The 27,144-nt window shown below is 37.6% G+C and overlaps 2 protein-coding genes across 2 annotated transcripts in view; both read left to right on the forward strand.

Annotated features, from left to right (window-relative positions):
* LOC308668353 (uncharacterized protein) overlaps positions 1-11,946 on the forward strand; it is a gene marked incomplete at both ends in the record, with an annotated part of 102,396 nt that extends 90,450 nt beyond the window's left edge. The window contains 2 exons of the mRNA XM_081328213.1: positions 7,806-7,878; positions 11,672-11,946. Coding sequence (XP_081184339.1) covers positions 7,806-7,878; positions 11,672-11,946 — 348 coding nt within the window. The remainder of the gene's footprint in view (positions 1-7,805; positions 7,879-11,671) is intronic.
* The window catches only part of NAV2 (neuron navigator 2), a 197,750-nt gene continuing 182,546 nt past the window's right edge, over positions 11,941-27,144 (forward strand). The window contains exons 1-3 of the mRNA XM_081343733.1: positions 11,941-11,957; positions 14,231-14,299; positions 18,523-18,680. Coding sequence (XP_081199859.1) covers positions 11,947-11,957; positions 14,231-14,299; positions 18,523-18,680 — 238 coding nt within the window. The 5' untranslated portion in view covers positions 11,941-11,946. The remainder of the gene's footprint in view (positions 11,958-14,230; positions 14,300-18,522; positions 18,681-27,144) is intronic.

Raw genomic sequence — 27,144 nt, forward strand, 5'->3', positions numbered from 1 at the left:
GGTTGCCTACCCCTGCTCTAGGGCCTGCTATGGCTACTATACATACACTTCTTCATCCAAAGAAGGATGAAATGGCCATGTACTGGGGTCTGGTGCTCAATGTGAGTAATGACAATTCTGTGAGACTTGTGGGCTCACAGATCAGTGGTAATATGAACAGACACAAATTGGAGAAGTAGATTGCCATGTTGTGCTCTCTTCACAAAATGTACCTTTTGCCTAGGAATATATCAGTATGTTGGTACCTACTCAATTTTGTGAAACAATGGAAAGCTCTTGAACAATCTCCCTTTTTTCTTTCTTGAAAATGACATTAAGCCATAGCACAAACAGAAACAAGCTGTTTCCAAACTACCAAGATGATATTTCACTATTGTCACTTTTAGGAGTGCGGATTCACTCTGGCTCTGATGCAAAACCAACCTTGCCATTTTCAGCAACCAAAGTTCAGTTGTAATTTAATCAGTAAGCATCATATGGGGAGCTTTGTGGCCATCATTCTTCATAATGGCTGATCAGGTCAACTTTGTACTTTTAAAAAAAAATTTGTGCTTTAGAATTTAAAAAAGTGTTTTGTTCAACTTATCTTAATTCTGTTTTTTTCTTCCTAATGTTTTCCCACAAGTCCGGGGTTCACTTTTTTTTTAAATTGTCAACTAAATTTTGATCCTTTTGGTTGTAGCAAGAATTGACTGGCTGCCTTGTCACCCAACGCTCACATTGTGAGCTGAGAGTGACTGGCCCAAAATCACCCACCTGACTGTCATGGCTAAGTTGGGACTTCTGTAGAATTCACAAGTCTCTCCTGGTTTCTAGCCTGGTGCCTTATGCAGTAAACTGGCTTTCCAAGTATATCTTAATTTCATAATTCCACTATGAAGGACCCCTATTTGTTGCCTGTTCTGTGGCTGTTAGTATTATTGCTATTATTTCTGTATACAGAAAACCGTAAATAAACGAAGCTCATATTTCAGAAGCCTACTTTTAACGCTGCTATTGTTACATGTGAAATGCTTGAGGCAGCCGTCAGATAGACTCATCTCTACTTCAGCAGGGATAATTTACACGAAGTTGCTGGGCTGGAGATTCTTAGGAAAATGATATCATGACAACTGTCACAACAAAGAGTATTTTTTCCTGTCTCCAAGATACAGAGCAAACATTCAGTGATGCCCTGTCTTTTTGTGATTTATAAAATCTTTGGAACTCAACTCAAGTATTGTGAACTAAAATAGGGTGCCTGGAAGAAATGTGATGGTAAGATTTAGAAATTAGCTTTTACTGTATATTTCACTTTGAAGAGAGGTTGGCAGTTACAAATACATAAATCAATACTTTTCATATCAAACATAAAATTAAATGGCCACTTTAGATTTCCAGCCAGGTGTACTTGTATTATTTATAACTTATTAAATGTTTGAGTATACTGTACATAAAATACACACACATACACATACACACACACACACGCTCACCTCTAGTATAGCCTTTGTTTTTGTATTTTGAAAGAGTTAATTCTCCACCACCAATCATCATTTAAGAAGTTGCTGTGGTATCCCATTCTAAGTTAGCTTCATTGTTTTAAAAAAATCTTCCACAGTGTCAGGAATGAATTTATTTGAGTCCTCTATAAAGATTGTCTTACCTCCTTAAATTACTAATAAATGGTTAATGGTAAGCTCTATAAATTGCTTATGCATTCATTCAATGGATTAAAGAAAACCCAAGCAGGTAATTTTCTGATAAGAATGTTCATTCAAAACTAAATATTAGAAGACAGGTGGGGAATATCATGACTATAAAGCTGGGGTGTCAAACTCACAATGTATTGTGACTTTTTTTCCATTGCCGGCAATGGGGCAGGCATAGTTTCAGCATGAGGCATCTGGCCCTACAGATGCAAACTTGACTTTTGCGGATTTTCATGTAGTACAGGTGATGGTGACCCTTACAGCAATCAATTTTTCCTAGCATGGGATGACCCCAAATAGACTGGTACTGCCACCTGCTCAAAGGATTCCCTCTTATCTCTGAGGCTGGTTGAAAGGGCTGCTTGCCAAGGGGAGATGATCTCCGTTGGTGTGGAGAAACAGCACAGATCCCAAAGATCTGAGCTATGTTCCTGTACCCTAGTCACCCTTGTGTCAGAAGCACTGACACACTTCCGAGTAGAAAGGATTAGCTGATGACATCACTGTTGCCTGGGGGATGCTTAGTTGGGGGCTCCCTTCATGTCCCTGGCAGGAGCTGAAGCTGTACCCTGTTGAAAGTATTCCGTTCCATGTACATAGGGAAGCTGAACACCTTGCCCAAATCCTGAAGATCTAACCTCCATTTCTGCACCCTGCTGTAGATGTTCCTTTCTGATGGTGGAGGGGAGCTGAATTCCTTTGGAAGGTGGAGAAACAGATCAGCTCACATCCTGGCAGGCAGCTCTTCTAGACAGACCCCAGAGATAAGAAGTTAAAATCTGAGCAGAGAGTGGACAGGCAGAACAATAAAGTAACAAACGTAGGGTGCCTCAGGCAATCAGGAGGCCCTAGGAAGCCTGGTGGAGGTTGCACACAGATGGATCTCCCCCAGATGCTGAATATCCTGATTGGATTATGACAAAGAGAATATTAAAGTCGTAAGTGGAGCCTCCCTGACCCCTTTCCTCCCAGAGGCATCTACGTTTCTTACCTGGTATTCCATCTGCTTTACAACCTATGCATTTGATTAATTATTGCAACCAGGATTGTTGAGATTATGGTCACTGAGGAATGCAGTAACATGGGCAGTCATTGATGTCTTGCTTAATGACTGCTTCACTCAGTGACTGAGATTATGGTCCCAAGTGTGTTAATTAAGCAAAGACTACTTGTACTAAGGGACGCGGTGGCTCAGTGGGTTAGGATGCTGAGCTTGTCGATCAGATGGTCGGCAGTTTGGCGGGTCGAATCCCGAGTGCCGCGTAACAGAGTGAGCGCCTGTTACTCGTCCCAGATTTGGCCAACCTAGCAGTTCGAAAGCACGTAAAAATGCAAGTAGAAAAATAGGGACCACTACGGTGGGAAGGTAACAGCGTTCCATGCGCCTTTGGCGTCTAGTCATGCCGGCCACATGACCACGGAGACGTCCTCGGACAAGCGCTGGCTCTTCAGCTTTGAAACGGAGATGAGCACCGGCCCCTAGAGTCGGAAACGACTAGCACGCGTGTGCGGGGGAACCTTTACCTTTACCTTACCTGTACTAATTGAAAAAAGAGATTGGAAAAAGAGATTGACAAACACTTTAGCCACTGTTGCCAAGTAAACTGTATGGGCCATGTAGCATCAGAGCTGACATGAAGCCTAAGGAGACTTTTATAGCAGTCACATTTTAGGTGGTATAAAATTATATGAGAAAAGAGAATGAATGATAGCTGAGAGTCAGGAAGAAGGTACCAATACTGGAGATATCTTTAGTGGCAGCAGCAAGGAATAAAATTTGCATCATGAGTCAACAACTGCAATTCTTGTTTTTGGATAAGATATGGACATAAAGATGGAGTTTGCATCACGATGTTATTCTGTGCATATTGATATTCTGACATAGTTTTGGTTTTACCTGAACCAGTCTTAATAGTTTTAGTGATAGTTGCCAGATGTAGTTATTCAACTTGAAAGATTCTATTGGTTTTGCTTTTTTCCCAATCCAGATCTTTGTAGGCTGCTATTATAAGGCTATGTTATAAACTAACAAAGCAAGTTTGCTATTAAACAATTTTTAAGAAATATAAGTAATTTAACCGGTAACAAAATATATATATTGAATGATTATACTTTGCTTTTCCCCCCCAATAAAATCTGAAACTATAGGTGACCAGTTGAAATCTTTCCCCATGTGTATGTGTACACAGTGTCATTTCAGATTATTTATAAAGCCCTGGGCATTTTAAAAATGCATTAAACCATTGTGTTAAGATCTGTTAAGCTTCTTCCCTGCCTGCAAACCCCCCCCCCCCAATTGTGAAGAATTATAATTTTGAAGAATAACAGTGATATAATTCAGCATTCAACAAGATATAATTATAGCTTGCACTTGCAGCAGAACAAGGTAAAAATGAAAAATGTACTACTTCAGACTAGAAAGCTTGTGGCCAAAACATGTCAACCATGATAAAGAGGACTCTCAACTGAATCCTGTGTGGGTTGAAGGAATAAAACCTAGAAAGAATGAATGGAAGAGGGCCAATGTTTCTCTCTGCAAAAAGAAAGGGGTGGGGGGAAAAAGAGCTCAGGAAAGTATGGGCCTATCCTTCTGTTACTGCTACCTTGGAAAAAATACCATGATAATTAGAAATCAGCACAAAAATAGAAATCTGGTGCAAAAGAGAAGAATAGAGATTGTTTGGTTTGGTAATAGCACATATCAAGTGGTTCTTGGAATTGCTGAGCACAAGCTGCGAATGAATAAATGATGTGACATGGCTTGTAAAAAGAAAAATGCAGTTTTATACCACACCAAAGTCTGATTTTGAAATCACCAGAAATAATAATAATTCCCTTGTATTTAGTACTGATAAAAAAATCCCACTTCAACTGTGACCATATTTTCAAAGAAGGTAATAAAAAAGATCAGGGGACTGAGGAACTGGCTATAAATAGCATTGAGAAAAGGTGAGTGTAACACTTTTGAAGTACATAGAGAGGTGCTATGCAAAAGAGAGAAAACACCTGTTCTCTATTGTTTTAGAACAGTGGTGTCAAACTTGCAACGTCACGTGACGTGTCGCAATGTATCGCGACTTTTCCCCCATTGCTGGAGCTGGGGTGGGCACGGTTTTGGCATGACGCATCCGGCCCGTGGGCCGGCAGTTTGACACCCCTGTTTTAGAATATCAGGCATGAAATAACTGCCTCAAGTTACACACAAAAAAAAATATCCTGATTGAACATTAGGAAAACTTCATAAGAATAAGAGAAGCTTGTCAGTGGTGTTTAGGAAAAGGCTGGGTGGCTTATGGAATATCCCAAAGGTGCTTTTTCAAGAGGCAACTGGACTTTCTTGTTTTTCTTTGAAGAAGTTTCGCTTCTCATCCAAGAAGCTTCTTCAGCTTCTTCAGAGCCAAAAGTCCAGTTGCCTCTTGAAAAAGCACCTTTGGGAAAACCATGACCTAGATGACTGAGAATCTCCACAGATTTATGGAAGAATGTTATAGATTCAAAGAGGGCACAAAACATTCTGTGTATGAAGTGCTCTTGTATGAAAGAGTTGGTGGGGTGGTCTGAACTGAAGTATGCACCCATATGTAATCATAATCATAATAGTAAAGTTGGAAGGGACCTTGGAGGTCATCTAGTCCAATGCCCTGCTCAGGCAGGAAACCCTATACCATTTCAGACAAATGGCTGTCCAGTCTCTTCTTAATACCCTGAATAAAACAGGATTCTTCCCCATGTAGGTTAAAATATAATCGTTCTCAGTAGAGATAGTTTGGGGAGGGAAGACTGAGGAAAAGCAATGGCTGAAGCGTTTCCTAAGCAGTAGCATGTATAGTTATCACTAGTGGCAGCAATCACTGAGGGGATACAAGGAAAATGTGCAGAGTTTGTGAAATATAATGAATTGTGACATTGGTGACAGTGGCTGGGAGGGGGAAGTAGATGGCAGTTGAGAAGATGGTAGGTGGACAAGCCAGTTAACAAGCCATGTACAGCAAGGGTGTCAAACTGCTGCCCTGCGGGCCAGTTGCATCATATGGAGGCCACGCCTACCCCAGCTCCAGCAATGCAAAAAAAAGGCGTGATACATCGCGTGACATGGTGAGTTTGATACCCATGACGTAAAGGAAGAGAGGGATGAAGCATAATAGCCTTGCCCTGCTCCCACTGTACGAATCACTCTGGGACAGAGGTCCCCAACCAACTACCCCAACTACCAGGTTGCAGAGCGTTCAGAACCGGGCCATGGAAGTGGTGGGTGAGCACATGCTCATCTCCACTTGTGCGAGTGGCGCACGTGTATGCCCGCTGCTTCTGCGAGTAATGCTGTGTGCATGCACTCGCCCACTGCTCATGTGGAACCATCCACTTCCGCCCCAGCCAGAAGTGTTGGAGACTGCTGCTGTAGAATCCCTCTATATTTGGTTTTGGCTGAACCAAACTTTTCTTTCTGCCTAATCATAGTTGAACAAAAATGGTTTGGCAGAGCTTCAAATATATGGTGGTTGTTTCAGGTTTGAAACAAGAAATATTTTCCATTTGTTACATACCTCTAAAATTGATGTTTTCCAATCTTCCCATTTTAAAAAAAAAGTTCTAGATAAGGTAACAGATTTTCAGTTTCAGATTTTTAAGATATTGGCTTGGATATATTTATATTTGATTCTGATCATGTTATGGGACATAAACAGCTAGTTCTAATGAATGAGCTTCATTGTAGATTGAATTATATTATTGTAGCCTGTCATCACTTGTTCTCACCAGTCAGAGTCTCACTTATTTATATGGTGGTAGAAGCAGTGTTACTATAGTTCTGGCTACGTTTGGATGGTCAGTCAAAGAAGACTGTTGAGTGAATTCTATTTCATTCTTTTGGTCATTAATTTTATGTTGCAGTTATTTCATACAATGTTAAACCCTATATCAGAACCATTTTAATGAAGCCTGGTGTTAGAAGTGTTATGCCTTTCTAAAGCAAAATAATAAATGGGAAAAGAGTCTTTCACGGTTCACTGTGAGGAGTAGGTAGAAACAATCTATTGCCTTTTTCATGAAGGCAATTCTAAAGTTTTATATAACCCATTTGAGGCTGTTCATCTTAGATATAAATGAAAACCAAACTGAGAAATAATAATTTGCTTTTTAGAAAACAATTGAGGAGTAAATAATTGTTCAATTGTATGATTAAACAAGCTCTGGATTTTGTTTCAGGTTGTTTTTTTTAACTTTTATAACCTTTACAAATTTTTACTTGGCTTTTAATTTCAGATAAATGGTATTTTTGTATCAAACAATTTCAAGGTTACTGTTTAATTTCAAGAAAGATGATATAAAACACTGGAAAGTTATGCTTCTACCCTGGTACTGCTGCTAGGGCACTGCTAGGAATGTTTGTGAAAAAGTTCTTTGCATGCTAAGTAATTGTTCTCATATCATGAAAATTATCAAAAAATTAAAATCTTAGCTATAGTGGTTAATTCGACTCACAAGAAACTTTACACATGGATTTTAATTCCAGCATAAGTAACATAAAACAAAAATGTCAATCCACAAAAAAGTAAGCAATGAACTATGCATTAGTCACGAAACATTGTGCTTACTGGAATTAAAAAGGATATATAATAACAAAATGTTAAGCATATTTAGCCAATAAGCAAAATCCAAGAGTATTTCTAAGAAGGGATTGCTATCAGCAGGTGGGATTCTTGCTCTACCTCCTACTGCAGTGCCCCCCAAGCTTTGGGGCACCAGGAACCTGTTCTGTGGAGAGACATTTTTCCACGGACCGGAGGGGCATGGTATCCCACGGATGGGACTTCGCTTGTTTGCGTGGCCCGGTTTCTGGCACGCTGGTCCATGGACTAGGGGTTGGGGACCCCTGTCCTAGTGTCCTTGTTTTCTCCATCTCTGGTCAAAGAACTGGTTGAATTTTCAAGACCAACGTTGGTGAATACAGGAGAGCAATAACTGAGATAAGGAATCTATTATGCAAATAGAATTCTGTTTTCAACATGAACATTTCAGAGCCAGTTAATTTCTTGTATACTATTGAACAAAAATACAAGTTGGTTACAGCACAGTTTTAAAAAATATTTCCTCTCCTACCCCTCATCTTTTAAGATTGAAAACATAGACGTGTGCCTGAGTTTTCTGGCTGCCAAAGGAATAAACATACAGGGACTATCTGCAGAAGGTAAGACTACTTTCAAAGTGAATTTTATTAATCTGTGGGAAATTTTTTGTCTGCAAATGTGATTTTCAACAGGCATAAAATAAATGAAATAGAAAGAAATCTGGCCTAGGCTGATTAACACTAGCAAATCTTAGTAATGATAATAATATACTATAAGTCATAATAGCTATTAATTACCTTCACTATCAGTGTGTTATATAATAATAGCAAGCTGTTCATGCCCTAAGGGATTAAAATTTCAACATTCATCACAGGGAAAAGGAGGAGGAAAGCATGATGAAGGTTTAAGTAAACATGGGAATACTATGTATTCATGTCATTTCTTCTAAAGCTTGGGTTCAAAGCTTCAAGTTTGGATTAGAGAAAGATTTTGAACAGGCACACCGCTCAAATCCAATTTCAGTATGATAATAAAAAAAAAATCTAAAAGGCTTTGGAGGTAAATGCAAGAAATTCATTATAGATCTTGAGATATAAATATTTAGAGAGAACGGTCACATGTCAGGGCAATACAAGAGGGTGATGATTTTGAGATGGTGACAATGAAAAATTCTTAGATGGAATATTTCACAATGAAAAGCCCAAAAGGGGAAAATTATTGCATAAGAAAAAAAATGACTAGAAAGCCATGTAAGAAATATTTGTAGAAAAAAGTAACAGAAATATAATAAGCAATGGTTGAATTACCTTTCATTCAGCTCAGTATTATCTTCTGTGGTGAACAAGGATAACAACTGGAAGTAGTCTAAGACTTCACAACATAGTGTTTCCCAGCTTCACCTGGGATGCCAGAATTAAACAGAGCGCCTGTTACTCGTCCCAGCTTCTGCCAACCTAGCAGTTCGAAAGCACGTAAAAATGCAAGTAGAAAAATAGGGACCACTACGGTGGGAAGGTAACAGCGTTCCGTGCGCCTTTGGCGTCTAGTCATGCCGGCCACATGACCACGGAGACGTCCTCGGACAAGCGCTGGCTCTTCGGCTTTGAAACGGAGATGAGCACCGGCCCCTAGAGTCGGAAACGACTAGCACGCATGTGCGGGGGAACCTTTACCTTACCTATTTACACATCTACTTTGTGCTATACCCCTGAGCTTTGGCCCATCCATTCTTTCTTTCTGGATAAGATGGCTGGATATTAACAAGTGGGCTTTTGAACTTATTGGAATGCATATTAATTAGAATGGCATAAATTCACTCTCTTCCATCTTCATTCTACTTCTGTCCTTTCATTGTTTTCTTCATTTTATTTATACCAGGGAAGAGTTCCTGCTTCCTTTTCTCCTTTCTTCATATAAAAAAATACTTTCACATCTGTTGGGATCTAATATAGGTCTATTTCTGATAGTTTTACTAATAGGTATATGATTAGGCTAAATTTGTAAATGCAATGCCATGTTACCTTGACAAAATTAATGGGTGTTTACACTGACATGGATAATCTAGGTCCAAAAATACATTTTATTTCACAGGTAATTTAATTCATGCTTTGCTTTACTTCAATTGGTTGGTTTGGTTCTGCTTAACGAAATACTCTATGTAAAATTTTCTGGCTTTTACCACGTTGTGAGCATCCCTACTTTTGTTTTTCCACACTGCTTTGTGTGTTCAAAGGATGATTGGTCTGGCACTGAAAAGCATTTGCATGTTTATCTCAGTTCTAAGCTGAACTTTTACTTTCACTTGCCTATTTGTAAACGGAAATCAGTTTAAAAGAAAACCCTTCAATTAAATGGCAGTTAAATCTGCCACTGTATGCCTTTCTCGATGGAAATCAAGGTGAGACTATATTTTTTTTCCTTGATTATTTATCTGTGAGACAGGTTGCATGAGCTGTGGGTCTCTCTCCAAACCGTGCAGTTTTTCTTTCCAGACTACGTAGCACAGTTACCTTGACAACAAAAGCAGCCACCCTACCATTGAGTTCACACTGCCTCTTGAGCCCAAGTGAATTTGAAAGAACGTTTGTACGTGTCAGCTGCCAGAACGCTTATGAAGATTCACAACCCAGAAAAGTCCTCCCAGCTGACAGATTTTCTTTTTTCAGTTGTGGCACCCAGTTTGTAGCCTGCCAACAGAATTCCTTGGCTCTGAGTATTAACTCTATGATTACTGGGGAAATCCCAGCTTCATTTGCCAGCGAGATAATTATACTGTTTTTCTAGCTGTCTTCCATTCTCTGGTTGATTGTATTTATGCACAAAGAAGGAATATTAAGTGAGCAGACATGGCAGATAGCACTGGATTCTCAAATGTACAATCAAGGTAACCTAGAATGACCAGATACAGGCTTCTGTGTTTCTCTGAATAGGTTATGAGGTTCATCATTTTTTAGAATGATTAAGTACTTCCAGTAAAGCCTGATTAATACCTCTCTTTATATTCTCAGAATCTAATGACTCACGGTTGATTGGCTTGTAGGAAAAATTCTGTTTCGGGTTAAATGTCGAATGGCATAAAGATACTTGCAGAGATTTTTGAACAAAGCCTTTACGTTCAAGTTGCTCCACCTCCTTCTTGTCAGCTTTCTGCGCTGTCTTCCTTTTGTCTCACTTGAGAGCTGAGTGATTTTACATCTTGAGAGGAAAACAAATATTAAAACGTAATAATAGCGCAAAGGAAATCGAAGCAACCAAAGGAACTTCACAGCATGGAAGTTTCCAAACTCCAGACTGAAAAGAAACTCTCAGTGCCTTAAAAACGGTGACATCTGGCAGTATTTTGTTTTCAGCTTAAAAAACAACCACCACCCAAATCCTTTTTTGTGGTTGGAATGGAAATGACTAGGTTATAGACTCACAGGATTGAAACTTGGAGTCTGTGTACTTAAACAGCCCTAAAAGGGAGAAGGAGGTAGTAAGAGGAAGTAATTCAGACTAGGCTTGATGATCCCTCTGTATATAAAGTCCAGTTGCAAGATGCCAGGTGAATTACCTCAGTCATTCTCCTGAGATAAGAAGAAATACATTTGTAGAGTTCAAAATAAGCATATGCCAACACATAACAAAGTCCAATGACGGTTTGCTTTTCCCAGGTATCAGCTTTATTGGTAAGACCTCTGAAGCATCAAGCTACTGAAGCTTTTAATTGCATTTGTTCTTAATGGTATTTTGCTGTACAGTCAAGTCCCAGAGTATTAGAAGTTTACATGACCCCTCTCACATGTTGAAAGTATGCATGAAAAGGTCACACTGGCTGACCCACTTCTGTTGCTGAGATACACCAAGCCTTGCCAATTGCCAGTTTCATTTTGCATGAAATAAATACAATGTATGCAAAGATGAGAGACAGTTTCTTGATATTTACGTTTATTTGTTTTCTGTATATATGGGGACCTTAATTCTACAGTGGTCCTGGATGTAGCCTTCAGTAGGCCAGGGCATTTGTTCTCCAGAATATTCTGTAAATTAGGAAAAACAAATAATCCAAAGGAAACAAAAAAAGGACAATAATTTGAATGGCAGTTTATTATTTCTTACCAGGATATTTTATCAGATCTTCCTGTAACTATTTCATTCAATATACAATTATTTGCTCTGACCCTGAACTGAAGTTGTCTGGAGGACTATGGCCACAAAGAGCAATTTATATCTCCCTCTATCTAAAAAGAAAATATATATATATATTAAATTCTTTGGAGGATTTTGTTCCTGTAAGTATTCTCTATTTTGATCAATTGGATCTTCAAGGAGCCTGAGCTGAATAAAGAAAGTTAAAATTTAGCAAAACATTTGTTCAGCTGGGTCATCATGCAATTTCATGATATAAATACTTCTTTTTAAATTGCCTTTCAGAGATCAGGAATGGGAATTTAAAGGCCATCTTGGGCCTTTTCTTTAGCCTATCGCGTTATAAGCAGCAGCAACAGCAGTCCCCAAAGCAACATTCAGAGCACTCTCCATCCCAGCAACCACCCACCTCATCCCAGCAAGCAAGCTCTCCATCCCCCAGCCAGGTGGGACTACCTGACCAGCAGATACAACCACAACCACTGGTGCCAGCTTCACCTCAGACTCAGTGCCAACACCTCCAGCAAGCAGCACAGCTTCAGTTAAAAGCACAACCAGAAATGCAGTCCAGGTGAGTGGGCTTTTTCATCTCCCCCAGCCATCGCTTTTCCAAAGCATTTCACAGCAGGTTATTTCAATATATTTCTGCCTAGAGCAGATGCACCTTGTAAGAAGGACAGGGATCGGCCATTTTTTTTCAAGCTCTGGCCATTGTCTTATGAGATCATGTACAAGCAGTCTTCACTTAACAACAGTCATTGGGACCAGACGTTCCATTGCTAAATAATGCAGTTATAAAGCACAATGTCACATGACTGCACTGCTTAACAGCAGCAGTTCTCAGTTACTATCATTAAGGGAAGACCATGCAGGTTCTTAAGCAAACCTCACATGACTGTAATGTCCAACTTCCTGCCGGCTACCCCATTTGAAAATGACAGGGAAGATCACAAATCATTATCACGTTACCATGAGATGCTGTGACAGTTGGAAAACAAAGTCCATTCTGAAGGGCCTGGATTGCTGTCATGTAACTGTGGAGATGCTACAGTGGCCAGAACTTCAAGGACCAATCATAAGTTCAGCATTGTCACAAGTTTAAACATGAGTATCACCTGTAATTGCTACTATGCCTTTCCTGACTGATAGAAATCTTAAAAGGGTGATTAAAAATCTCAGCATGAGATAGCACAAATATTCTTTTTTATTATATGAGATTTATGAGGTGTCACTCAAAATTACCAAAGTTCTTGACCTAGGGTGATCTCGTAAACTTCCGGCCATTGTTACCATTTTCATTTTGTTCTTTTCATTTTTTTTAAAGTTGTGGAATGTTTTTTTTTTTAAAAATAATAATGTAGTTCTATGGATTTCAAATACTCTGAAGGAACATTCAATGCTATTTTGCTCATAGACACTATGTCAATAATACATGGGTTTCTGATCCTGGCAGTCGGTTTGAAAACCAGATCAATTTTGTATTTTGTGTGTGTGTGTGTGTGTGTGTGTGTGTGTGTACACACACACACACACACACACACACACACACACACAAACTAGAAGATAGAAAACTCTGATCACATTGTTCAGCTTTTCAGCAATGGGGAGAACTGCATTTCAGGCCTGCCCTCTGAACAGCTGATTATGCCATTATTGTTTTGCAACTGGACTCCATTTGTGCACTCTTGGCAACTGGATTTCAGGGGAAAGACCTGTATGCACAAAAGCCACATATGCCTGAGATTCCAGTCATGGGACTAGGTGCAAAAATTGCTTTCCAGAAATATGTATTCCTTAATTGGGCTGGAATGAGTATATGCAGTCCACTATGGTTGTGGTTACTAACAAGAGAATTCCTTCTTTAATTCTTTACACAACTGCGTGTGCTTTATTCTGCTGTCATTACAGTCAGGTAATTGGATCTTCCAGTGACTGGAGATGATTGGATTTCCCAATTTGTTTTTCATGCTTTAAAGCAGTTGCCAGGATAGAAGGAAGAATGCTTAGCCCTATGCTGATTCCTCATTGAAAGCCCTTCACTATAAACAGCTATTAGTTTTGCAGGAGATGGGGAAATATACAACATGGGGATACTTGTCTGTTTAACTGCAAAACAGTGGTGAATCTTTTAAGAACAGGATCCTGATGCTTTTGCACTTGTAATACTGGAGGCTGGGGCCAGTCTTTTTCAATTTACCTCCCTCTGAAACATTCAAAGTATTTTTATATATAAGAAAAACTTACTTTCCTACAAGAAATACAGTTAGCATTATTTTCAGCATAGCACAATATCTATCTTTGTCAGTAACAAAATGAACCTGAGCTAAAAGTTTGTGTGTGTGTAAATATGAGGATCATACACATTGAATTTTACCATTGCTTTCTTTATTTTTTACATGATGAGGATTTCTTCAATTCCGTTTCATGAAGCTGTCTTTAGCAGGCACCCTCATGTGGTGAAATTTGGTATTTATCACAATAATAATAAAAAAAATTCTGATCAGCACCAAAATGTACTGGCATGCCTCATCATATCATCCTATGGGGGTTTTACCATTTATTTTTACAATACAAATTCACTTGTGAAGTTTTGCAAAAAGCTTATTTGATTGTGATATAAATGTGCACACTCTAACTCTTTACTGTCATTGCTTTGGTACATACACTTTTTTTAGTAGGTATCATGTCTAGACATTTGACTGGGGTGAGCAACATTATTTTCTCCTTTGAAAACATCTGGATAAATTATTTTTCCATACCTTTTAGTTCAGAGGCTTTCTATATTAATATTTCTTCTTTACTCACTTGCATCTTTCAATTTTTTTTTCCTTTCTTATTGTACAGTGCATCACCCAGGGACTCATCTCAAAGCAAAATCATCCGATTCACTCTCGGTCAGAAAAAGAATTCTAGGTTAGCGTTTCTTCCTCTAATGTAAAGCATGGATAACCCCATTTGCAACAGTTCCATTCTGCATGTTTCAGGCCTCACCAATGCTTTACCTGTTGATTTTAAAACAAATATTATGAATAACCTGAGAGAACTCTTTTTTTATTAGCTGACTGATTAGTGTCTTACTTAGTCACTTACTACTTCCTCTAAGTAAAGGCGTTCTAGTAGCCATTTGGTTTCTATTGATCTTTATATCAGAAAATAAGATATAATAATAAATGTAATATGTCCAGATTTATTACTACTATAGCTTAAAGATGAACAGATCTAATTAAGATGAGAAATGAAACTATCCTGTAAAAGAAATATCTGTGAAGAATGACACAATCAGTTGAGACTGATGCAAAGCCTGTTTAGGGCAGGAGCGCTTTTGTATGAAAAGAAAGGCTCTTGTGGCTGGTGGGCCTGAGCCTGCACACTGTATGGAGGCATGCATCTCAGGGGCTGCTGCAAAGAAGAGGGAGTCAAGCTATTCTCCAAAGCGCCTGAAGGCAGGACAAGAAGAAGCAATGGATGGAAACTAATCAAGGAGAGAAACAACCTAGAACTAAGGAGAAACTTCCTGACAGTTAGAACAATCAATCAGTGGAACAACCTGCCTCCAGAAGTTGTGAATGCTCCAACACTGCAGGTTTTTAAGAAGAGACTGGACAGCCATTTGTCCGAAATGGTATAGGTTTCCTGACTAAGCAGGGGGGTGGACTAGATGACCTCCAAGGTCCCTTCCAACTCTGTTATTCTATTCTATTCTATTCTATTCTATTCTATTCTATTCTATTCTATTCTATTCTATTCTATTCTATTCTATTCTATTCTATTCTACTCTACTCTACTCTACTCTACTCTACTCTACTCTACTCTACTCATCATAGGGTTGAAAAGGACCTTGGAGGATTTCTAGTACATAACAGTAATGTAACATTCTATGTCAAATCTGAATCATATTTTTGTTTCAGCTTATTAAAATGGAATAGGGCACACTACTAGTGCCAGTCCCAACATCAGATACTTTTTTGGGGATCTTCTTGGATATGGGTACCTGAACTGCCAAAGCACAATGCATGCTTCCATACTCTCAGGTCCAGGGGATCCCAAACACATAGAAGTTTTTATGTATGTGCAGCTCCTCCCACACAGCTAGATGTTAGTATTACAATTGCTTTCACAAGAGCACAAATATATGGAGGCAATGTCAAAGTCATCTCATGCCTTCTATATATCATCTAGCTCTGATGGTTAGAATGCAGTATTGCAGGTATTGCCTACTGCCAGGAGTTTGATCCTGACCAGCTCAAGGTTGACTCAGCCTTCCATCCTTCCAAGGTCAGTAAAATGAGGACCCAAATTGTTGGGGGCAATATGCTGACTCTGTAAACTGCTCAGAGGGGGCTATCAAGCGCTTTGAGACTGTATATAAGTCTAAGTGCTATTGCTATTTATACCTGAAGGGTCTTAAATGACAAAATAAATGCTGTCAATTTTCTGTGCTGGAAAAAGAAAGAAAATTGTTAATTCCACCCTTCCTCCTGTTTTAACTTTCTTTCTAATTACTCTTGATTGCATTTAAAGTCCAATTAGTTCTCAACACTAACAAATAGCAGTGAGTGTATCTCCTGTGTCAAGTGATGGAACACAATGGCATACATGTCATCTTTTTTTCTCACTGTCTTATAATAGCAAATTTCTAATCTGCCTGGGAATGAGTAATAAGGTTTTCAGTCCATTCATTTTTCTCTAATCTTTAGAAATGCCTATGTTATTTATCACAGATTAAAGTTCTTGTGATAAACTTTAAGAGAAATGCCCCATAAATCTGAATTTTGGAATGCAACGTTATGCTATGCCTTTTTGACCACAAACTGCAAGATATTACTTCTGTTCTGTAATTTATCTGCCTGCCTCTCAGCTACCTATTCACTCTATGGTGCAGAAAATAGCTACATTTTACAGTAAAATGCCCATTCCATCACTCTTGTTTCACCACCATTACATTTGTCTAGTCTGTAAGTACAAAAGATCTTCAATTACAGTCAAATTGGACATAATGTGAGATTAAGAATTAGACAGCTATAGATGGTAGGTAGGTAGGTAGGTAGGTAGGTAAGCAGATAGATGATAAATAGATAGATAGATAGATAGATAGATAGATAGATAGATAGATAGATAGATAGATAGATAGATAGATAGATAGATACTCAAATGCAACCACAGCAAGAGAGAAAACTTAAGAGATATTTTGAACAAAACTGGACAGTGCTTCTACCTGTAAATCTATCTTTTGAAATTGTCCATGTCTGGGTTCTTGAGAAGGAATGTCTGTGTAGTTTTATTCCATTTCATGTGGTTAGAAGGAGATATGGGAGAAGTGTTCTCGGATACCAAGCAAACATAATGGGCAGATATGGATTGATATAAGTTTGGTGTTAAATCTGTTCTCTTCAATGCTAGCTCTGCATGAATGGCCCTTTCTCTAGTCAATGCCAGTCCCACCAAAGCATGCAAAGTGAAATCATACTTTCTTTTTGGTTACTTTCCTTCTAAGTCTGTTCTGACTCCACCCTTAGAGTTTTTGTTTAGGTCTCTTTCTCTATCAAAAGCTGTTTATGTGTGCATTTGTGATGACTGCCACGTACAATTCTCTAATGGTTGTCTTAATCTGCTTACTTTGGTCTGCTTCTTCAGAAGCATCTGAAAACAGCAGACCTCATCCTTGGAAAAAGCAAGACTTATATTCTGATTCAGTAGCCACAAAAGCAGAGAGCTAAAGATGTTGATTTGTGTTTGAATATGTTGTCAGTAAGCTTTGAAGGCATGTGCATGCATTTTCTAAGGCTGACCTTTCTTTTTGGCTCCCTTTTCTCTCCTCTCTACTTCCTGGTCACTCTCTAGAAACTGTTGGGAAGGAAACATTGCCAACATTTCCTTTTTACAGTCATAAAAATGCCACTGGAAGCAACAAAGGTTTGTAATGTGTTAACCAAAGGGATTACGGTACATCTCAAGAGCATTGCATTCTGCACTCGGTAAAGAAAAGTGAAGTTAGCTATTGTGATAACTGACAACAATGACACATCAAAATGCTTTCTGGTTAAAAAGGTATTAACTGTTGAAAATTTCCATACCACACACAAATTGTTGTTAAATGAAGATGAGGTGCGTAAAGGTACATACCTTTAGGAGAAATTTGAAATATGTTGCATCAAAGGTGACTTATATTCATTTTGTTTTGTTCTGTGTAACTTTATTAAAAATGTGGACATTAAGCACGCAAACGTTAAAAGAATCAACCCTAAATACACATATTTGGAAATCAGTCCCACTGAACTGAGTGGGGCTTGTTCCAGAGCAAAACTACTAAGGATCATGCTGCATATTTTCAATCTAGAGCACTGAATATCAACTCTAGAAGTTGATCATTGAGGCAAGAATGTCTGTCTGTCTGTCTGTCTAATTGTCTGTCTGTATATCTATATATCTACTATCTATGTCTCTCTCTCTCTCTCTCAAAACATAATCCGTCATGTCATGGTTAATGTTCATATAGGTAATGTTCATATGTAAGGATTCTTTCAATTAAAGCCTTCATTTGTAATCTAGCATATACTTAGGTTGAGAAGAAATCAGTGTAATTAACAACTGTGTGGCATGTTGCAGCCTGCATATCCAGATACAGAAATGTTAACTCCTCTCTGGGATTTGGTGCAGAAAAAAAATTCTAACTAGTGCAGGAAGCATAACTAGAACTGAGAAACTGAGGAAACACTGTCTCAAGGTGATAGGTTTTTCACAAAGACCACTGGAGCTCCTTAAAGCAGAATGTTTTGCTCACAGCAGAATCCAACATTTAGATTTAAATGTTTTGATGCCTAGATATTCAGTAGTATGTCAAGCTCCAATATCCAGTTTGGAAGGGATGTGAAATCTCCCCCACAAAAACGCTAATCGGTTTCCTACAGTGGGAAAAAGCTGGTCCAAGTAGATATATGTCCTAGATATCTAGTAAGAGAAGCTTTTGCAGTAGAACTGCATAGAAGCACATGAGTCTTCATGGAGCTCTTCACTTGGGCCAGTTGTCTTTATAGAGGAGGTAAGCCCTCCTCCAATTTGATAAGGAATTTTAAACCAACTCCATTTACATTTGGAGATCAAGCCTATTGACTTATTTCTTTTTACCTTGAAAACAGGCTTCCAGGTCCTACCACAAGGGTTTCAGCTGCAGGCAGCGAAATAAAAACCCGTGGTCCAGCAAATGCTAACAATAGGCGCAGCCAGAGCTTTAACAACTATGATAAATCCAAGCCCACAAGCCCACCCTCCCTTCTAGCAAGTAGCAGTGAGAAAGGTAAGTGAGCTGAATTTTTTTTCATTAGTACGCTGCACGTGCTATTCTCAAAAACTGCATAAAAACCCGATCAGATTTTTTTTTTAAAAAAAACACAATTGTAAATAAATGACACGATTCAGCCAAAGTTAATCATTTTCAAGCATGTTTAAAATACAACTTAATTTGGCCAGTAAGACCCTTTTGATGTGGTATTGTGCAATTTCTGGAAAATTTAGGTGTTCTCCTGTTTTCATTTTTCTTGTTCAATAAGTCTGTCATAAGAAAAGATGTGACACAACATTTACCGTATATGTATTGTTTAAGAACTGAATTATATATTTTTCACATAGGTTAATCTATAGGTATCAGATATGCTGAAGATGTTGGGATTGTACAAAAACGTGGGAGTTCCGAGAAGCTTGCCCTCTAATTTATATTAAAGGAAATTCGTTGGTTGGATTTGCTGCATACAAGTTGTCCTCGACTTACAACCACAATTGAGCCCAAAATTTCTGTTGCTAAGCCAGACATTTGTTAACTGAGTTTTGCCCCACTTTACAACCTTTCTTGTCGCAGTTGTTAAGTGAATCACTGAAGTTGTTAAGTTAGTAACACAGCTGTAAAGTGAATCTGGCTTCACTTTGCTTGTCAGAAAATCACAAAAGAGGATCACATGACCCCTGGGACACTGCAACCATCATAAATATGAGTCAGTTGCCCAGCATCTGAATTTGATCACGTGACCATGGGAATGCCACAACATTCGTAAGTGTGAAAACTGGTCCTATGTCACTCTCAGTGCCATTGAAACTAGTCACTAAACAGACTGTTGTAAGTTAAGGACATCCTGTATGAAGAATGAAACACTGTATTGAAGAATGACATGAAATGGCTTTTCTCTGATTTTCTGCCCTTTCCCAACTTGAAGGGTAACCACACCTGCTTTGTGGCCATTTTATGAGATATTCTGTTCCAGCCTTCCATGATGCATTCCTCTCCCCTCCACATTGCCATAGCCCCTTGAATTCAAAACAAAAGTCTGTAACAATAATTGTATGTTTTGAGACCACGTTCGGGGAGGGGGAGGTATTCAAATATATATAAGATGATAGGAAACTGCCTTGCATAAACATGGTAGAACAGTGATTCTCAACCTTTTCTTCACCACAGACCCCCTTTAAATAATACCCTTTGTAGCCCTGGGCCACCAAGATTTAACTCAGGATTTAAATTATAACATCTCTTCAAGCATTTGCAGACCCCCCTGTTATGACATCGGGGACCCTCAGGGGCCCACAGAGCACAAGTTGAGAACCACTGTGATAGAGATTTGCTCTGTCTAATCCATCTTGTAGTAGTTCTTCAGGCGTTTAGCTAGAAAGTTTTCCAATCCAATTTGGACAATCTAAAACGTGCATCTGTGATCTGCAGAGAAAAATGTGCAACTTCATTCACTTATTTCAGAAGTGTTTTGTCAGCCAAAAAGGTAGCCTACTGAGAATAATTACTTGCATCTAAAATTAATGCCTAGTTGCTACAATCAGATGAACTTATGTTAGATTTCTTAGAGATCCATTAAAAGGATTCCTGCTAATTCTAGATTTAGCTTTACACATGTGCTCTATTTTGTTATTAGAAAATAAAGTAAAAGTGAAGGTTGAAATGGTATGCAATATCTATAAAGTTTTCTATTTGAAACCATTTGGCTGCAGTTCAACATAACTGAAGCAGATCCCTTGTTAGTCTATAACCTTTCCCACCACCATCCATATAATTTTGTTTTGTTGTTTAGAAAATGCTATCAGTCCAGGGAAGTAGGAGCAGAAAATCAGTCCCTTTGAAGTAGCATGTTCTTAATTAAGAGCAGCAGCAAAAGTAAACATCTCAAGTGCATCTCCGGTGTTTTTGAATAATAAATTAGCCTGTTGACTTTTACTCCCTATTTGCCATGGAGAGGATGAAGGGATTTTGAATGCACATGGTTTAAATTTAATTTCAAGGATCATTGAGTACAGGGTTGATAGCTGTACATGTACTGTTGTGTTCTATTGTTACATAAAAATGAAGAACTCATTATGAATGCAGATTTTATATGTATTCTTAAAAGGTGCTCTGTTGAATTAAGCTTACTGAAAGTCCTTTTACTTGAGTTAAAAGGAAGTAAAATACGATGTAGTGTTTTATACATTTTGATATAATGCTAATTTCAAAGGGTATAAAAATATATTTATTGAATGCATTTATCACAAAGCATCTTGAAGTGATTTACACAATAAAGCAAATTAAAATACAAAATTAAAATTCATCACAGTACAAATGCAGTGTGATAAAATGTGTTTTTCAAAAATATCCAAATTAAGATCCAAAATCAAGCACAAAAAATGAATATATAACTTTTTTTAACCTAAGAAAGTTTATATAGCTGCGCAACTCACTCTCAATGACTTCAGATAGCTTACAAATATAAAAACCCAATACATAAAGCAATAACCTCCCAAATCCCTTTTCACAATAATCAGTCAATCAAATAAGTCACTCGATGGGCTCCATAACATTCTGGGTTACCCAGGACTGTTGGCAAAACCAGGTCTTCAGAGCCTTGCAAAAGACTGTCAAAGTGGGGGCTAATCTTATCACCACAGGCATAATGTTCTATTAGGGAGGGAGCCATCACAGTCTCAAGTCATGTAGGGCTTTAAAGATGAAACCAGCACCTTGAATTGGAGCAAGAGGCAAATCGGCAGTCAATGCAGCTCCTTCAGGAAAGATGACATATGTGCACATCTAGGCTTGCACAAAACCATACTGGCTGCTGCATTTTGAACCAATTGAACCTTGTGGATACATTTCAAGTGCAGCCCCACATGTAGTTCATGTTGCAATAGTCAAGACGGGAGGTGAATTGAATATGAGGGATTGATATAAGAATCAGAATAGAGCCGGAAGGGACCTTGGAGGTCTTCTAGTCCACCCCCCTGCTCAAGCAGGAGATCCTATACCATTCCAGACAAATGGCTGTCCAGTCTTTTCTTAAAACCTCCAGTGATGTAGCACCCACAACTTCTGAAGGCAAGCTATTCCACTGGTTAATTATTTTCACTGTTAGGAAGTTTCTCCTTTAGATCAGTGGTGGGACTGAAAATGGACATGTTTCTTATAAATCTAGATTCATAACTTCTCAGCTCGAGTTTTCTCAGGCCAGATTTCCTTCCTGATTGATTGAATAAGTTCCATTTTCTTATTTTCTGTCCATTTGGAATGGTATCACTTTTGTTGCAATTCTGGAAACATTCCTACTCACATAAACACATTCATAGCAAAGAAAGATTAGCCTACGTACAAATAATGCCCAACTGGGACTGGCAGCATATGCATATTTCTGTCTTTCTCCCACCCCTTTATGTTTTATTAAAAACAAATGAAAAAAAATACTCACACAATGATAGCCATCTTCAAAAATCAGTTAAAGCATCACTTCGTCCTGTGTATGTGAAGTCATTTTCAGACAAGGATAATTGTCTCAGAAAAACATAACTTTCAGAAAAACATAACAAAAGAAAGATTTCTACCTGGATGTAACAAAATTGTTTTAATCTTTTTTAATACAGTGCATCTTCTAGTCAGATTGGGATTTTAGATTACTAGAATTTGTCTAGTGATAAGGGGCCACAGTGTAGAGCTCCATGAGATTACTGGAGTTTAATTAAAAGTTCTTATATAGCTTGAAAAAGAAATAATAGGAATGAGACCAAAATACTCCAAAAAGCCAGAATAAAAGTAGATTGGAGAGATTAAAAAAAGTGAGCTCAGCCACACAAAGGTTATGTACCTGGATCAAGAGCTCTGTGGATTGGATGGGAATTCATGGAGGATCAATAACTTCTCTACTTCCTTAAAGAAAAAGGACTGAACTGTTAATTTATGAAGTATTTAAGCATTGTGGTTAAAACAACCTATCAAAAAATGACCCAGGGGCAATTGAAAAACTTGCTAGAAATAAAATGTTGCTAGTTCTCAGTGTGAGCTATACATTCATCCTTTATATAAACATCACTGCTCACTGTTCAAGTGAATAGAAATGAAATGCACTGATTTCTTAAGACACCAATATCATATCCAGTAGCCTTCCTTAGTTTATAATGTTCTATTCATTGTCACTGATGATTTTGTAATAATAATAGACAGTCTAAACATTGTGCTTTTGATGTGAACTGTTGAACATTTTGACCTCTTAAGGAGGGTTTTTTTTTGTTTGCCCTTAACTGAACACAGCTTTAATGTCATCTTGGGCACTTGGGTTTATATAGAAAATAATGAAGCATTCAAGCTTATAATGTGAACTGCTGCCTGTCAGCTTCGCTGTAATTAAACACTGTGCTTCACTTCTGAATTGTCAGTTCCACTTAGGCATCCTTATGTAAAGTATCCATTGTCTTTTTTCTGTTCCCTCTGAATAAACTGTGCTATCAGAAACTTCTGCCTTCAGATTAGGTCATGCTGGAATCTTCTTAATTACTTGTAGCATTTTGCTATAGTCTAAATAAATGTAAATTATCAGCACAGAAGGTTTACATTCATCATTCTGTACTCTATCTCTTAGGGTGTATTTATCTTTAAACCCCTTGCATTTCATATCCCATTGCATATTTCTCATTGGCTGTATATATAACCATTTAAATAATCATAGAAGTGCTCTAATTCCAGTTGAAGTCTGTTCCCATGAAACACTGTTCCTTTCATAGTTTGAGTTGAAGGACAGTTTTGTGATAAACCATCCAGAGTCACTTATGGGCGGTGTAGAAATTTAATAAATACAAATAAATAAATGAAGTGCCTCTTGAAACATGGTTATAACATTAAACCTTAACAAACCATTACAAGACATCTCAATAGCATATCCCAACATGTCATTGAACTGGACTAACAAATAGCATTTCTGAAATTGAATATTTTAAGTTTGTTCCATCCAAAGTGATTTACTTCTTTAATTGCAGTGGTTGCTTGGGTTATGTGCCAGTCCTTCTTTTCATTTAACCCTAGAATCATGCTGTTAATTTTAATGTTACAAGTCCTTGTAATATTCTTTAACAGAGGAATATTTTATCTAAAATGTTTCTCTTTGTAAGCTGGACCTGAAAATAATCCTGCAGATGGCAGTATACACCTGGAGAAATAGTTCTCTTCTCTATCAATCAGTGTTCAGTGCAAACTTTTTAATCTGATGTTCTCCAATGTATTGGACAATTATTCCCAAATTCCCAGTTATAAACAAAGATCTTTTCAGCTGGAATTGTGTGTCAGAATAATTTCTGGAGGGTACCAAGTTATGAAAGACATTGTAGTGTATTTAATTGTTTTCTAACATTCTGTTGCACAGTATCTTTCAATTTTATAGTTGTTTTTTTTAAAAAAAACTTAGTTGAGAAAAGTCTGAATTTCACTCAAGCAAACATAAAAGAGTCCTTAATCATTTTTTATGAAAATCCTTTTTTTTCACAATTTCCTTCCTTCATTATTACCACAAGGAAGAACTAAGTTATACCCATGTACAGTTTTGAAGGCCAGAATATATTCATTCATAGTCTGAAAACCAGAACCTGGAATATAAAAATATGTGCAAAGAATTTTCTCACAATTTCATTACAGTACAATCCTAAGTGTAAGTTTGACTCATGTCAAGCATGAAAAATTTATTTCCAAATGCAGTATGTATGAAATTTAAGCCATTTGAAAAAATAGATTTAGTACTGACTGCATGTATTCTTTCTTTCCTCTATTTGTAGTTGCCAGAATACCATACAAAATGACTTGTTTAAGCTTTAGATATAAAAATACCCCACTATGACATTAAAGGATATAAAAGGATATATCCCATTTTGTTGAATTCTGAGTGTTTTCCCTTAAGAAATGATATCTATTGGCTAGACTTTATTCAAACATTATTTCACTCAACTCCATTGGTATTTGTGTGGCAATATATACATTACCTGTAAAATACATGTTTTAAACTATGTTTTAACTTTTTTTTTCTAACATTTTCCCAGAAAAGCTCTTTGGCTTAATTGCATAATAAATAAATGTGTCCTTCCTAAAACAAATGCTAGAGATGGGTAATTGTAAAGATAGATAGCTTTACTAAGATCTCTTGTATGCTCTAACTATTAATGTGATTTGCCAGCAAAAACTCTGATATGCTTTAATTTACCTGTCTCTTTCTGGACAAACTGCCATATCATCAGTAAATTTGATTTTTGACTGTGCCAACTGAAGTAGGATGACTGAAGCCAACAAGTAGGTTAGTTGAAGAAGGGAGGAAGGGCAAGGGGTGGTAAATTTTCAGTAACTGGAAGGGATTAGCTACAGTTTGTCCAAATGTCAAAAATCAATAAGGTTTTGAAATAAAGCTCAGATTCATTATTAGTGGCTACTACTTTGAAGGCAAAAACAGGAAAGCTAGCAACAGCTGAAGAGTAAAACATTTTTCCTCAGGTGTTCCAACACCGCCAAAGTTGGGGGGGGTGCCTTTATAACAAAAATACAAACTAATTTACACACTAAAAAACCTGTCAGTATTACTTTGATATTTCTGAATATAATATATCCATGCTTATTATATTATTCCCTTTTGGGGTAAGCAACATTGTACAGAATGCAGGAAAGGAGTCAGAAATGTTAACCAGAGAAACTAAAGGCTTGAGATAAGAAAAAGGAAAGGAAGCATAAACCTGGTTTAAAACACCATTCATGAATTATAATGAATATAATATAAAATATAATTTATTAAATTTATATGCCACCCAACTTCCAATGGCTTTGGGCAGTTTACAATTATTAAAACATTTAAAAAACACAAGGAACAATGCAGAAAACATAAAAACAGTGCAGAACAAAGGGACAATGATTGCAGAAAGGAACAGTAAGAAAGAAAGCGGCATAGTTGTCCTGTACTTCTTCTATACTTGCACACCATTCTTGCTTCTAGACTCATACATTCATACATTGGTTTACACACTGCAGTTAAACTTCTTATCTCTCTCTCTCTCTGAATCAAAATTCTATCCAGATACAGTTGGTTTTTTTTTAATTTCAGCTTACAATAGTGAAAAAGTAAGTCAACTAGGCACTGTTGTGCAGTTAGAATTTAAATTGCACCTTGGAATAAATTAAAAATTAAGAGCTTTTAGTCTCTTCCTAAATATTGAAAGGGGATGAGTTAAATCAGCGTTTCCCAACCTTAGGAACTTGAAGATGCGTGGACTTCAACTCCCAGAATTCCCCAGCCAGCTATGCTGGCTGGGGAATTCTGGGAGTTGAAGTCCACGCATCTTCAAGTTCCTAAGGTTGGGAAACGCTGAGTTAAATGACTCTCCTTAACAGGAGAAGGCTTCCCCACATGCTAAATATTGGAGCCAACTGTCTTTAAAAGAGCTCCTCTGGCTGATTTCAGTAGCCCTTGACTATGCAGCCTGTTGCACTGTGGCTGTTTTAAAACATTTCATAAAAAAATATTTACTTTATACAAAACTGTGTGTGTGTTCATTCATGTGTATATGAATAAGTGTGGTTATGGAATTTCATTGGAGCATTGTCACACACAGACAGACACAAAAACAACAAAAAACCCAGCCGTCCCCAATTTATACCCTTTAGCTGTGTGAAGACTCCCGCTTTGGAATCCTCCAGTCCCAGTAGTTTTAAAGTCTCCAATGTAAATGCAATGGTTCTGTGCACAAAGATCCAAACGCTACTGTTGTAACTCAGCCAGCAATTATATTTGGATGGAACCTGGCACATTCAATGGAAAAATATATATGAATGGGAAACATTAGAGTTGGTGGAGCTTACACACAGTACTTGTGTCTAAACATTATTCTTTTGAAACCAATCTTGGAAAGAACTGCGGTGAAGACACAAATGCCAGATCTATTACGGTAATTTATCAACATACAAGTTAATAATGTTTAAAGAATATGTTTTATGTACCTTTTCTCTTGTATATGTTTTCACTAAACACTAAACCAAATAAAATCTTCCTCAGCTTGGAAAATGAACCCACTTTTTCTGTATAACTTCAAGTCCCGTTGCCTATATTTAGCTTAGTTCTACATATATTTGAGAAGGGTGCCTACAGATTTTCATTGGGATGGTTTTATACCTTTGGTAAACATCTAAAGTCTATTTAGGCCATGAACAATTTATATTTAAATGTCTTTCTAACAGCAATCTTGGGTGTTAAAAATTGGAAAGTAGAACGTAAATATTGTTTCAAATAAAGAATCATGCAAGCTTTTTTTCCTTTTAATATCACTTCTATGAGCAAAATAAGTAGCCCTGAATGTTTTCAGAACACCATTTTTGCTTCTGATTATAGCAATCTGATAAGTGGTAGTACTAGACTGTGTTTTTTTTTACTCCTATAAACATGAAAGCATAATATACTTTAAAGATTGTACAAAGTATTTATTTTTGGGTGGGACTCAAA

Source organism: Vipera berus (genome assembly GCF_964194415.1).
Source record: "Vipera berus genome assembly, chromosome: 1".
In the NCBI taxonomy this organism is placed as follows: domain Eukaryota; kingdom Metazoa; phylum Chordata; class Lepidosauria; order Squamata; family Viperidae; genus Vipera; species Vipera berus.